Source organism: Equus asinus, chromosome 10 (genome assembly GCF_041296235.1).
Source record: "Equus asinus isolate D_3611 breed Donkey chromosome 10, EquAss-T2T_v2, whole genome shotgun sequence".
Lineage (NCBI taxonomy): Eukaryota > Metazoa > Chordata > Mammalia > Perissodactyla > Equidae > Equus > Equus asinus.
In genome coordinates, this window is record NC_091799.1 from 11,192,184 (window position 1) to 11,206,859 (window position 14,676).

Below are 14,676 nucleotides of genomic sequence, written 5' to 3' on the forward strand. Positions count from 1 at the left end.
GCCACAGCAGGCCCCGTGCCCATACTCAGGGCTCGCCCTGGACGGCACAGACAGCTTTCCCACGGTGCAGGAAGTCCTGTTGGAGAGCGCTGGTCTAGACAGAGACCCCTGAGGAAAACACTCCGGCCCACAAACAAGGGAAGCCAGGTGGGCAGCCCCGTGGAAGCCCCTCGGGGAAGGCGAGAGGACAAACCGGGACAGTGGGAGTGGCCCCCCGCCCCCCACAGCGGAGCCAGGTGGTTCACTCCGGCACTGGAATCTGCGCTCCCCAGAAGCACTGCAGGCTGTGGGGAGGAAGATGTGGGCCCACCCCAGGTCCAGGACCAGGTGCCCTCCCCACCTTCCCACCCCAGGCTCCTCCTGCCTCTTCAGGGACAAAGGCTTCTGTGAGCATTTTACCAACTCTCTGCCATCACAGCTCAACCCCCAAAGGACTGGGCTGTTTTATTCTGAAACATCTCGTTCCACGAAGCTCCAGCATCGGCAGGCATGCTGCTGTGGGACGGAGCCCAGCTTCCCTCCAACGGCCCCTCCCGCCCATCACAGCCGCTCGCGGGAACAGGGACACTAAGTAACAGTGTGCCTCAGTTTTCAAAGGGCTTTTTGGTGAAGCCAGAACGGCAACTCTGGTTTGCTGCCGCCTCTTTTCCCGTGCAAGTGTGCCATCCCGACATTGGGCACACACTGGATGCACGGGCCTGCACCCTATTTGCCTTCACCAGTATGCCGGGGCATCTCCCCGTCTTAGGAGGGCTCTGCGTGCTTGTCTGCTGGTTGAATTCAGCCCTCGTGGACCTTGCCAGGACCCCCACGGCCAGTGCTGACTGATTCTCCTTGCCATCTGGCCAAACCCCAGAGACAGGCTGCCCTCATGGAATCCGGGGCCTGCAGGTCAAGGTGGGCCCCACTGCCCACATCTACTCCTTCCCCAGCATCAGATGACTGTCTTAAAACCCGCCCAGTTTACTTGTGAGAAATACTATCTGTGGTGTCTTTGGTTGGTTACACCCTTACAAAAAGAGACAAACTCTTTGAGTTTTAAGCAATCACTCTATCAACATGTTAAAAAAATAAGTTTAATGCAGGTGGCTCATTTCATAAAGAATTTAACAGGCACTCAAGACACCGAGCAGCTTCATCTTCAGCGTAGCAACTCCTCGCACTGCCGCTTACATTCGAGGCGGCACGGCCAGACCCCTCCTGCCATCCCGACCACGTGGACATGCGCCCACCTCGGTTAGGTGGGCTTCAGAGGATCTGAGTAACGTGAGTTAATTAACACAAAACAAAGCTTTCAGGAAACAGCATGATTTAGTGCAAAAGATTCTCTGCAGCGCCGAGAAGTGTGGTCCACGCAGGCCAGCTCCTCGCCTGCCGTCGGGTAACTCGGACAGACGGCTTTGAACTTCGGTCAAGGAGCCTTCCCACTGACCTCAAGTCGCCCATCGTCAGAAGCTGGCTACAAGTCAAACAGCACGGCTTATAGCCAAGTATTTTTTGCTTTCTCTACCTGATTTGGGTTTTTCTTCCAGTGGCACACAACTGTCCCGACAGCTCCCCCTGGCCACTGGCCTGCCCAGCCGGGCAGGAATGAGGGGGCCACTGCCCATGCCCAGAGGGTGCGGGGACAACCTGGGGTGAAGCAGCGTCAGCCGACCTGTCACCTTCACTGTGGGGCCCTGGATCCCGGCTTCATCCCTGCTTGTTGTCCCAGCATAATCATTCTGAGTGCCCTCTCACTTGCCAATGAGGCCCTCGGTGGCCACTATGCCACCCTGTCCCCCTCGGATGGAGAAGGCCAGAGTAGGGACCCAGGCCAAACCCTGGCCCCTGGTGGCAGTATCCTCTTTGTGACCAGAAGCCCTCCCACTGGCCCTTCGTCTTTTCCTGACCCACATTCATTTTTGCTTTTTACTCCCCAGCTGCTCTGACAGGCGCTCTAACGAGGCAGGAGCAGGGGGGCCGAGGGGCCGCCAGGGCCCCTCGCTCGGAGGTCCAGCCCTGGGACACACCGACTCTAGGAGGGGTTTTTTAAACGTGGGGTTTACTCGTGTTTCCAGGGTGCGCACTCAGAGGCCTTGGTGCACCTCCTCAAGACCTCTGGCGTCTGTTCCAGACACAGATATCTCGGTTCTGGATGTTCCTTCAAAGGAAGAGAGGCCAAAAGCCCCTGGAGCCAGAAAAGAATTGAGCCGCCTCCCCAGAAATCCACCTGGGAAGACTATGGCATCCGGCTTGACGTTCTCACCAGACCTGCCCAGGGGGAAGACGCACCAGCCCTGGACCTGGTGCTCTCCTGGGCTGGGCCCTGACCTAGGAACCTGCCAAGGCCATCTGTGACTCCCCGCTACACTATGTCGAAGCAAACCAGGGTGACGCTGAAGCCTGGCCTGGGACCAGGACCCCCGACACCTCTTAGGGTGACAGATGGAGGGCTGGTCGGCCCAGGACGGGGTGCACAGCTTTGTGGCAGTGCGGTGGCAGCTGGTGGAGGCTGACACTTCCCTAAGGCTGGGTCCGGAGCCCGGGGTGCACGGGAAGGGGGCTGTGTGGCCAAGAGGACCCCCCTCCAGCTCTGCTCCTGGGCAGCACACCCCTCCCAGGGGTCTCCCACAACACTGGTGATGCCAGTGTCCTGGAGAGGGGGCAGGGACACAGAGGCTCTCCAAGTGCAGACTGGACAGGTGGGCCCCACCTTACAGCACAGCCTGGAAAAGTGCAGCCTGGAACCACAGGCAGGCGGCCGGGGGACACCGCACCTGAATGTGCACACAGGGAGGGCGAGAGCAGAAACCAGCAGGAGGAAGGGCCCCAGCTCCCCTTCACAGAAGTCTCAGCCCTTTCCTCTCCGGGGCCAGAGACCGGGCGAGGGGCAGGACGTGTCTGCAACCTCATCCGTGGGATGGGCTGAAAAGACCCACCCGGTCAAGAAAACACAGGCTGCAGAAGCATCTACCGCCCGGGGCACAGCAGACACACGGAGCGCGGCCAGGGCGCCCTCACATGTCCACGAAGACCATGAAGCACCAGCCCAGGCCGCCCACCAGCAGCATGGTCACGTGGATGGCGTAGATGAGCAGCTCGTTCAGGAGGCGGAAGTCCACGCGCCGGCGGCCCAGGAGCAGCAGCAGCACCGACAGTTTGAGCTGGAAGCGCAGCAGGACGCGCACGCCCAGGTACTGCAGGCAGAAGAGGGCGGCCAGCGCGCCCCAGAGTGCCGCCGTGAAGAGGCTGCAGCTGAAGTACAGCAGGAAGCGGATGAAGCCGTAGAGCCAGCGCGCCCGCACGTACACGTCGAAGTTGTTGTACTTGGTGCGCGCCAGGCGGGAGGCGCGCGCTGGGCCGCAGGCCGCGTGCAGGCAGGTGGTGTGCGGGCCGTGGAAGGAGCGCACCCGCCGCGGGATGGGCATGACCGGCACTGGCGCAGCGGCGTCCAGGCGGCAGTCAGCACGGGCGTCATGGGCACCGAGACCCGGGAGCCCGCTGCTGAGCCCCGGGGAGGTGTGCGCCTGCGGGAGCAACAAGGATGGGCAGGTGAGCCCAGGACACCGCGAGGGAGCCAGTCCCTGCCGGGGACATCAGCCAGCCCTGGGCCGCAGGGAAACTGAGTCCAGGACATGGGACCTGTGCACCCCCCATCCCAGGTTACTCTTTCCACAAAGCTACTGAGGACGCTCCAAAGGGACCCACAACCACATGGTGACCAAAAGTGCCAATCTGCCGGTGCCATTGGGAAAGAGGGCCAGGCCAGTAGCCGGGGGCCCCTGGAAGCAGTTGATGCCGAAACGCATGAGGAAGGACCACTGGAATCCCTGGCTGAGCTCACCCTTCTCAGGTGTCCTGCGAGTCCCCTGCACCACTCTGTCTCTGCCTTCTATCTGGGATGCCGGTTCCCGCCTGGACTTCTGTGGGCCCTTCACACAGGGCAAATGGAAGTCCCTGAATGGCACCTTACAACAGGACCAGGGTGAGGAAGAGGGGCGCTGACAGGGCACATACCGCGCACTTCCGTTCAGCAACTTGACAAACCAAGTGCTGGGAGCAGGCAGCTGGGTGGGGGGCCAGACAGTGGGGTATGGGGCTCTGGGGCCTCCTGCTGGGCCTGAACCCTGGTGCTGTCACTCACTAGGAGTGGCCTGGGCAGGTTACCTCCCCGCCTCCCCACCAGGCCGTCCCTGCTCTGCAAAACAGGGATGCTGTGGGAGGCCGAGCTACAGGGAAGGGGCCAACCATGGGTGGCAGGGTGGATGGCAGCGGAGGGCCAGTGGTGTCATCACAGCTCATGGGGCCCTACAGACTGGGCCACAAAGGAGAAATAGCAAGTGACTCTCGTTTTACCCAGTAACTGCCCTTACAGCTTGCATAAGTAATTGGTGGATGGGATAAAGAGCTGGAAGTACAGGACGTGTAAAACCGAAGCAGCAAAGTTGGCCACAGGCAACGGGGAAACACTGCCGGGGGCGTCTGCCTCCCGTCTGATGGGCTCCGGCCTGGGGCCCTGCAGAGGGGACTTCTGCCAGCTCCTCTCCAGCCGCTGGTCAGAGCAAATGACCGCCCCAGTGCTGCTCGGGTCAGAGGCGGAGGAGGGGGAGGCCGGCACGTCCACCCGTCCCGGGCCCAACAGCAGCTCCCCGCACCCTGAGCTGCTCCATCCCGGCTTCTCCTCGATCGCAGCCGCCACCTCCCGGAATGGCCTTCGGATAGGCGGAGCCCTCGCTCGGAGGATCATGAACGGCCGTCCCTCTCGCCCCTCATCGAGTAACCCGGGATGGGGGGTGCACAGGTCCCATGTCTCGCCCCTCCATCAGCACCGGGCCCACGAGCAGGTCAGCGTGCGGGTCGCAAGAACGTCGGCCCGCGGGCCTGCAGATCGGGCGGCAGCCGGGGCCGAGGCGCGCGGGGCCTCGACAGGGAGCCGCTCCTCCCGCCGGGCGCTCCGGCCGCGCATACTGACCCGCGCCCCGGGCAGAGCCCCGCCCGCCGCCCTGGAGACGCCCGCGCCCCCGCTCACCGAGTGCCCTCGACGCGGGGGAGGCGGGCGGTGCCGGCGGCCGGGCCTGCGGGCGCCCCTGTCCCTTGGGGCTCCGGGAGCTGGGCGGCCGCATGCTGCCGACGGCGCCGCGGGTGCGGGTCCGGGCCCTCACGCGTCCCCGCTCGGGGCCGCCCCGAAGGGCCTGGGGCTCCCGCGCGCGGCGGCCGGCGGCGTTTGGCCCAGCGTGGGAGCCGTAGCGCCGTCCCTCTGCGGCCACCGTAGGACTTTCCTCACGCCCCTCCGCCCGCGCCGACACCGACAGCACCTCCCTTCCCCCTGCTCCGGGCCGACTCTGAGCGCCGGGAACTCGGCGCTTCCGCAGGGCGTGCGTGGGTGTGTGCGTGCGCGCGGCCCATGGCGCTGCCGCCCGACGTCACCGCCCCGTACAGGGGCCGGCGCTTCGCCCTGTCTTGCGCAGGCGCAGATAGTGGGGCCTGCGCGTTTGGTCCCGGGGCAGCTCCTCCGCGCACGCGCCTCTGCGCCCGAGGCTGTGGACAGTGCGCAGGCGCGCGCCTCCGTGGGCGGGGCTGTTCCCCTGGTGTCAGCCGCGGGCCTGGCCCCGGGGCCTGGACCGGACCGGCGTTGCGAGTCTCCGACCCCGGCTCTGCCGCCGGGGATGCGTGTCGGGCAGGGGGCCGGAACCCGAGGGGGCCGGCAGGGCTGGGTGCGGCGAGGGCGAGTCTAGGGCGGGCTGGCTGACTGCCCTCGGGCGCCAATGTCCCCAAATGCAGGGAGTCCGGGGCTGGCCGGCCGACGCCGTCCAGGGACACATGTCCCCAAATGCAGGCAGTCCGGGGCGGGCCGGCCGCCACCATCCAGGGACACATGTCCCCAAATGCAGGGAGTCTGGGGCGGGCTGGCTGGACATCCACGGAGCCTTGGGGTTGCTCTTTCCCAGGAGAATGAGGATTTCAATGCTGACGTATTTAAATGTTTCAGTCCCACCGAGGTGTCAGGATAGGGGAGAGATCTGTGCTCCTGGGATGCAGCAGGCAAGAACTATCCGTGCGAATTCAGTAAATTTCGGGGAATCTGTAAGTTCACATGTGGAAGTGGCTGGCTGTCCCCCAGTGCCTGGTCTTGGTTGCTGTCTTACTTACTGGACACTCTAATTGAGGCCAGCTCCTCACCGCCCCTTCACAGAAGACAGCCGAGTGTCACCCCCTCCCGACTGACCCCAGAGCTGCCAGCCTTTCCACCCACGTGCGGACGCTCCTAACTGCCCCAGGTCACCTCCCCACGCGAGCCCTGACCCCCGTCCCTGTCGTGTAGGAAGGGCCCAGTGCTTGGTGGCCCCTGTGCTCCTGGCCCTCCCACTGTTGCCCTGCTGGTGTGGAGGGTCTGGATGGAGAGGGGAGGGAAGGGCGAGAAGGCCTGAGGCCCAGAGAGTTTGAAAAGTTTCCAGAGCAGCTGTGGAGCTGCAGCAGGAGAAGATGGGAGAAAGGGGAATGTTTTAAGAAGTATTTCTTAAAATGCATCTCCTATGTGGGCTGGGTTTCTGGCCCTCTGCTCTGCGCCCCACCCTGGGGTGCTAGTTTTCCTCTCCAGCCTTTGTCCAGCCCTCTCCCCTTGGGATATCCCACGAAGCCCTTCTCCTTGGCTCTGCGAGGAGGCCCCCTGGCTCTCTTTCACGATTGGCTTGTTCCTTCACATTTGCTTTTTCTGTTCCTCTGCCCCTCCTCCATATACCAAGCTCCTACTCACCCTTCAAGACCCCAATCAGATATCCCCTCCTCTGGGAAGCTACCTTCAACCGTGTGCCACCTCTTCCCTGGTGCCCACTGTTCCTCTCAAGTCTGGGGGATTCTGACTGCTCTCTACCCCACCCTTCCTTTACCCCTAAAGCTGCAAAGATTCGTGTATGGACCCACGTCTTGCACTAGCTCAGTTTTCTTACCATGGCCCACAGTAAAACGCATTTCGCCTTGTGATCCAGTCCACACAATTCCAGAAGCTTCACAAAACAATACTTCTGACCGTGCACTCTGGTAGGTTCCGCTGTTCATTCCGCAGAAGAGCTAGAGCCACCCACCTGGGGCCTGACCCCTGCATGGCCAGGAGCCCCGAGGACCAGGACCGGGCTGTGTCCTCAGGGCCAGCTCAGGGGCAGGGCGGGGGGAGGCCCCTGCCATGAGCTGTGTTTGTTCGCAGGCTTGCCTGGTGTGGGGGTCCAACAGGGGTCCCCATTTCAGTCTCCAGCGTTTCGGGCATCCCCCTCCTGGGGTCAGCCCCAGGCCTCCCCCAGGGCATCTGAGCTGCAGTGGTGACCTGGCGCCACCTGCTGGGATGGTGCATGCGGTGCCACACAGCCGACCGCCGTATGAGGCAAGAAGGCCAGAGAGCGGCTCAGTCCATCGGCGACTTCGAGGCAGGGCTGCAAACGGGGCCCCTGTCAGATCCGGCCTGCTTCCCGCTTGGCTGTGGCTGCTTTCGAGCTGGGTAGCCTCCGGCGACACAGGCCCTGTGGCCTGCAAACCCCAAAACCTCTACTCTCTGGCCTTTATGGGAAGTTCGTGGCCCCTTGCTTTAAACAGGCATTCATCCTCATGCGTCTGGCACACCGTGAAGCTAGGCAAGTTCTGTTGAGTGAATTGAAAGAGTTGAGGCGGCAGAGCAGGTGGCCCGCGGGTCTGGAGTGGTTTCAGCCCCCAACCCTCCTCCATTGCTGAGGGGGGAGGATCCGGTCACTTGAGGGGCCGACTCCAGGACAGCAGAGGCCCAGGGAGCCGGGGTCCTGACCTCTGACATCAGGCCACCGTGCAGTCACCCTCCCGTCAAGAGGTGTACTGGAGTCCCGCCTCGGCTCTGGGCTGCCTTAGTGACCGGCCTGTGACCCCAGGGCTGCCCTGAGATCCGGGGCTGGGTCAGAAGAAGCTGTGCACCTTCCATCTTGGCCTCCTGGACGCTCCCTCGAAGCACCTAGCAGCGACGGTGAGTCACTGGGCCACGTGGGGGGCACGTGGCCGGCACAGGGGGGCACATGGAGGAGGCCACGGCAGGGCTCCAGTGCGAGGGTGATTTTGGCCTCAGCCCTCTGGGTCGCCCACCGGTTTGAGTTTTCCCAGCCAAGCCCCAGATGGCACAGAGCAGAGAAGCGCTGTCTGGTCCCTGTCCGAATCCCTGCCCCACAGACTGTGAGCGTAAGAAATGGCTGCTGTTTTATGGGACGAGGTTTGGGGTGCTCTCTTACGTGCCCAAATGGTTTGAGCGGAACAACATGTCACTTCAAATCCTTATCACCACCTTCGAGGTAAATAGTCTTGCCCCCACTTTACAGATGAGGAAAGAGATTTTTGCTCAAGTCAGGCCTGACTCCCACACCCGGGATGAATCCACCACCCTACATGGCTGGTCGCGGCAATGTTCTGAGCCGCCTCCTCCAGACTCCTTGCAGACATAACTAGTCGATTTGGCACTCTGGGGCGGACGTCACTAGTTGACCCAGCACTCTGGTTGTCTTCCCAATGGCCATTTCCCTGCTGGTCCTTGGTTACAGAATTCCAGCCTACTTGGGGTGGCAGTGTGCCCCAATAACAGATCACAGCATCTCCCTTTCCCCCATGCTTCCTCCTTTATCTCTGTGACCTCGGAGAGGATGGTCTTCTCAGGGCAGACCCTGAGCTAGGGTCCTTGGGGCTACTGCTGGTGTGTCACAAGGGCCAGCTGGGCATCCAGAGGTCACTGCAGAAACGATGGACAGCATTTATGGAGGGAGGTGCTGCGGATTGGCCCAGAGCCTATGCTGCTGCCCCAGCCCGCCTGTTTCCGCTCTGGCCACCACTCTCCCGCTGTGGCAAAGGACCTCTCTTCTCTCTTGTGCCTTTGAGGTGGTTGTGGAGAGGGAGTGTGGCCTCGAATCCGCCTCCTTGCTGTTCCTCCAGCCGACTGGCTCGCCCCCACCTTTCCAAGTCCAAGGCCAGCCTGAGCTGGTCACACAGTCTCAGCATGGTCGTGCCCAGGCAGGGAAGGCGCCCCACTGCCTGTCCTGTCCCACCCCTGGAGTGGAAGCCCTTGTTCCCTGCTGCGGCCCAGGGAGCTTGACAGGCTGGCTGGCTGGTTGATTGAAGTGTCTGGCTTTGCTGGGCATTCAAAACTGGAGGCCCAGGCTCTGGAGGACAGTGGGCCTCAGCTGGGCGTCGCCCGATGACGTCCATGGTTGTTCTGCCACAGGCCCAGCTGGGCTAGGATGTGGTGCCAAGAGACCAAAGAAACAACCTGGAGACTGCGAACAAGACATATAGGTTTATTGGGTTCTACTTACGGGAGCGTGTCCAGAGGCGGCCGGCTGGACAGCAGTGTGCACCTGCACCCGCCCCCTAAGAGAAGCTTGCTTAAGTAGGCAGAGGGACAAAGGCTGCATGCTTGCCAGAGGGCTGTCCTTGGGACGACCAGCGTTCCCAGAACGGTAGCTCACATGGAGGGGCTCCATGTCACCGTAAGACGCACTGTTCTTCTCGTGGGACAAGGGAGGATCTGGGCGGGCCAGGCCCAGGTCGTTACAAATCCCGGGAGCTGGGCTGCCTGCCCAGCAGGGAGCCAGAAGGACATGTGGTTGTAAAGGGCCTGGGGGTTCCTGCTGAGCAAGCAAGGCCCAGGCCCTACAGTAGTCCATGGGCATTTAACTCGCCCAGCTTCAGTGCCGGCCCCTGTGGCACAGGGCAGGAGTATGGGCGCTGGACGGAGATGGGACTGCACTGGACGCTGGGGAGGCACGTGGACCCCCACGTAAGAACTCTGTGAGGGGCGCTGGGGGCTGTCCAGGGCAGCTGGGCAAGGGCTTATAGATTACAGGTTTACCATGATTTCAGAAGCGTGTTCTCCGTCTGCCTCCAAAGCTACAAGAGGCGGCTCTGCAGTTGGGTAAACTACTTAAGGTTCTGAAGTGGCCAGCCTTCATCTGTGAGCTGCGGGCACATCCCCAGTGGCCATTGATGAGGATTTAATGAGGCAAAGGCGTTAACCGAGGCCAGGCCAGAGTAAGTGCTTGATAAACCCAGCCGCCTGGAAGTGGAGAAGCGCTCACTGGAAACGATGGACTCAGCTCTCAGCCTGGGACCAGCCTCTCACCGTGCGAGGGAGGAGGTCGCACAGCCCAGGCTCCGGGTGGCCCTGGCCTCCTCCCTGGCAGCAGGCCCTTGGCCATTGCATGGATGTGCCCTCCTAAAATGCAGACCCAGGCTGCAAAGGGGGCACAAGAGGCTGGCGCTCAAGGTTAGCGGTCCCACCACGTCGGCCCCTTCCCACCGCCCACGTCCCCCGTGCCCCGTGCCAGGCCCTGGTTGTATTTTCTCTTGTGCTAATTTCACAAAAGACACAACTCATCCTCTGTTGATTGAACAGTTTCGTGCTGACAGGAGGAAGATTTGTGGCCAAGCTCATCATTACCCGGGAGCGTGGGCGATTTGTCTGGCTCCGAGGAGCCCGGCGAGGCGGATGTATTTTATGGCACGCTCGGAAGACAAACATACGCATTTATATGTCACTTGTTGCAATATAAATGCTAACTTGTACTTCTTTCAAAACTTTTAATGAATTGTATACATTCTGGAAGATTTATAGGGTGAACGGAATGGCTCAAAATGTTACTTTTAACATATTTGTCACTTTGGCAACAGCACCAAAAAAAATCTGGAAGATATTGCATTCAGAAATAAATCATAAATAGATGCATCTTAAAAGAGGTTTATTTTGGTCGTTAATGGTTGATGGGCCCCCCAGTGCAGGATTTAAAGTTAAATTATGCAAAATCAAAAACAAACCTTATAATACTTAATCAAACATGCATAAAACTGTCAGGCCCAAATAAATTCTCTCAATTAACTCGCTTCAGATTGTGATTGCATTCGCTAATTTAATCAGCCCTGGAATAATCCGGAGGCCCGGAGATGATGAATGACTGAGCTTGCACCACGGGGAGCCGGGACAGAGTGCCGGCCGGAGGTGGCATGCCTGTGGAGGTTGGGGACCAGGGTTTTCCCCTCGGGCAGCTGTTCCCTCTTCCCCTCTCACGGAGGAAGAGTCCATCTGCCAGACCCTTGGCTCAAATCCGCATCGGCCTGCGGGGCTGGGAACGCGGCCGCCTTCTCGTGTCTCCAACGGCTCCTCTTTGGTTCTGGCTCCAGAAGCCGCAGCGCTCACATCAGCTGTGAACACCAGCTCCCTCCGGTCTTTTCTAGAACAACGGAACCCAAATGTGCTTGGAATGGTTCTGTTACCACCAACATCTCCCCTCAGAGCCTGCCCTTTCCTACCCTTGATTCTTTTTTTTTTTAGAAGATGTTTTTTTCTCTCTTTTTTTTTTTCAGATTTTTTATTTTATTTTTTCTATTTTTTTCCTTTTTCTCCCCAAAGCCCCCTGGTACATAGTTGTATATTCTTCGTTGTGGGTCCTTCTAGTTGTGGCATGTGGGATGCTGCCTCAGCGTGGTTTGATGAGCAGTGCCATGTCCGCGCCCAGGATTTGAACCAACGAAACACTGGGCCGCCTGCAGTGGAGCAAGCGAACTTAACTTAACCACTCGGCCACCCACAGGGCCAGCCCTTACCCTTGATTCTTGATGAAGTGAGGGTTTTTACATAAACGCGTTTTGTCCTTCAGGGAGGCGGGGCAGTGACAGGCAGACAGTCAGGCCAGGGGATGAGCCCGGGCCCTGCGCCTGGGCCTTTGGGGTGAGGAGGTCATCTCCCGGCTCCAGCCTTGGCCCCCGAGGCGGGCCCAGAGCAGAACTCACCGAGGGCACCCTACGGTGAGGACCGGGTCATTTCACTTCCCATATTTGACTGAGGCTGCGCACCGGGTTTCGCTCAGCACCTGCTGAAGACTGGCTCACCCAGCGGGGCTGCCCAGAGCCACGCAAATCCTGACGGCCCAGCCCTGCACAGGCGTGCGCTTTAAGGAGGGAACCAAAGCTTCATGGGGTGTTGCGTTTCTTTTTGTAAACTTTGGTGACTCTCTTTCAACCAGAACCAAATCTGCTTATTGTGTAATTCTAGCAGATGAGAAGGGAAAGACACAGAGAGAAAGAGAGAGAGGGAGGGAGGGAGAGAGAGACAGAAGGAGAAAGAGAGAGACAGAGGGAGGGAGGGAGAGAGAGACAGAAGGAGAAAGAGAGAGACAGAGGGAGAAAAGGGAGAGAGACAGAGAGAGGGAGAGCGAGGAGGCACGTTCACGCCTGGTCTGAGCTGATCTGGACGAGCTGGCTGGCTCTTTGGTTCAGTCTGAGCTTCTGACGGCCACCTGTGACTCAGGACCCCACCTCAGGACCCCACCTCCCCTCCCCTGAGGGCCCCCCTTTACCCCTCTCCCCACGTTTTGGCAGAGGGTTCCTGTTAAGCTATCAGCACATACTCCACCTCACTTGCTTCTCTGGCCCCTCGGGGCCACCTGGGAGGATGAGGCCCTGCTCAGCCCTGGGACCCTGGATGGCAAGACGGCAAGCAGCCCGCATTTCTTGGCGCCTGCTCTCTGCCAGGAGAAGTGCTTTGGTTTTTTTTAGTTATCAAAATAGGGATTATGTTGCATGCCTGGGTTTGCATTCTGCTTTTCCCACTTGCCCTTGTATAAGGAACGTTTTTCGACACCAACGGACACTCTTCATCAATCTGGCGTTTAAGGGCTGTGTGCATTCCAGTGCGCAGTGTCCTGTCACTTACCTCATCCTTCCTCTCCCACTGGACACGTGCTTTGGCGCCCCTTTTCGAGATTATAAATAACACTGTGACGAACATCCTGGTACATCATTCTCTGTGCAGGCACATTTCATCATCCTTCTGGATGGATCACCGATGGGGGTGAACTTTTTAAGGCCCTGGATACTTGGCAAGCCCCCCACCGCCCCTGCTGCAGCAGATGACAGAGGGGCGAGGCTCCAGGCTGGGGGGCTCCCTGCTTGAGGTTCCGCCATCGCCGCCCTCACCCGCTCTCCCTGGGACAGACACACTCTCCGGAGATCCAGCCGGCCTGTTTCCTGCTGACGGAATCCTGCCTCTCATCATTTCCAAACAAGCCGCGGAGAGCACCCGAGCCGCAGAGAGAGAGCCGCGTCCAATCGCTGGCAAGGGGTGAGCTCCAGGGACGTCCACACAGACACCTGTGGTGGGGTCATGCCTCTTCTGGGGACTCAGGAGGGCTCTGGAAGGAAAAGCCTGAGGCTACCTGAGCAGATGCTGAGCAGCGCCCTTTCATAGAAGCACAGAGAGTGACGGTCCAGGACACACCTCAGGGGGCGGCTTATTTGGAGCCCCGAGTCCAGGTGTGGGATGGCCCCAGCCAGCAAGTGCAGTGGCACCTAAGGCCACCCAGTCCAGGGGACAGCTGCCACTTGGAACCGTAGCCCGTAGAGGTACCAGGTTACTGAAAGCAAAATAAGAGGCGGGGAGCCCGAGGGCACCGTGCTCAAGGAGATGAGCCAGACAGCAGAGGACAAATGTTGAACGGTCCCACTCCCGCGAGCTCCCTGGAGGAGTGAGAGCAACAGGAAGCGGGGTGGTGGTGCCAGGGCTGGGGGACGGCATGAGCTTCAGTCTGGGAAGATGAGAACGTCCTGGAGATGGACGGTGGGGATGGCTGCACAGCAATGAGAATGTGCTTAATGCCCTTGAACTGCACTTAAAAAACCTGTAAGCAGCCTGAGGGGGTCTTTGAAAATGGTTCACTATTTACTTGACCCAGAAAACCCGCAAAATCATACAAACCAAGAGGTTCAAGTCCTTGTGTTCACTTTAAGGATGCTCGTGAAACTGTCCAGGCCGTGGAGCACCTGAGGGATGTCACTTTACAGAAGGGATGCTGCCACTCCATGGTTACGATGGCGGGGCTGGTAGCTGTGCCCAGGCCAACAGTGGGCGGGACACAGGGCCCGCGGCCCAAAAAGAGAGTGCTGAGTTTTTGCTGCACGTGCTTAGAAAGGCAGAGAGTAATGCTGACCTTCAGGGTCCAAGGGGACTCTCTGGTCATTGAGCACCTCCAGGGGAATGACCTTGCAGAGCTCGTGGTCCATGACCCACGTGAGCTCGCCTGCCGCGCTGAGATGGTCTGTACTGAAAAAGAGCAGACTGTCCCTAAACCAGAGCAGGAAGGTGCACAGAAGCACAGGATGTCCCAGAAGAAATCAAAGAAACAAAAACTTGTGGCCCAGGAATAAATCCAGCATAAAAGAAGTGCAAATACAAGTAAAACAAAATAAAAATGGTTAAAATGACAAATCTTGCCCCCAAGAAAAGAAAAAAGAAAGAGAGGGAAGATAAAAACATATATTCCTAACCGCTTGAATTTGTGGAAAAAGCACCAAAGAGTAAAAGGGGTGGGTGGGGCCTCGTGGGGGCAGCGGGCCTGCCCGCCCTGCAGACGGACCGTGCTGTGTCCAGACTTCGGCTGTGAGACATGCGTGATGGATGTGTACAGCGAATCGTTAGATGAGCAGACGTGTACCCATCCTCCAAACTGTGATGTGTTCCCTCCCTCCATCACACCCGGCCACCCTTCCAGATGTGTTCTGTCCTTCCAGATGCCTCCTTCCTTCCAGATGTGTCCTGTCCTTCCAGATGCCTCCTTCCTTCCAGATGTGTCCTGTCCTTCCAGATGCCTCCTGTGGTCCTCCTGCAGCTGCCTCCATTGCACAGGGAATCTTCTCAAAGCCAAACCT

The 14,676-nt window shown here is 59.6% G+C and overlaps 1 protein-coding gene across 1 annotated transcript; it reads right to left on the reverse strand.

The window, feature by feature from the left end:
* Positions 1-1,060: 1,060 nt before the first annotated feature.
* On the reverse strand, positions 1,061-4,986 carry TMEM250 (transmembrane protein 250). Its single transcript, XM_044778377.2, has 2 exons — positions 4,638-4,986; positions 1,061-3,509 (listed from the first exon to the last, which is right to left on the reverse strand). Exons 1-2 carry the CDS (start codon positions 4,650-4,652, stop codon positions 3,000-3,002), a joined length of 525 nt encoding a protein of 174 aa, XP_044634312.2. The 5' UTR covers positions 4,653-4,986; the 3' UTR covers positions 1,061-2,999.
* Between the last annotated feature and the right edge of the window lie 9,690 nt (positions 4,987-14,676).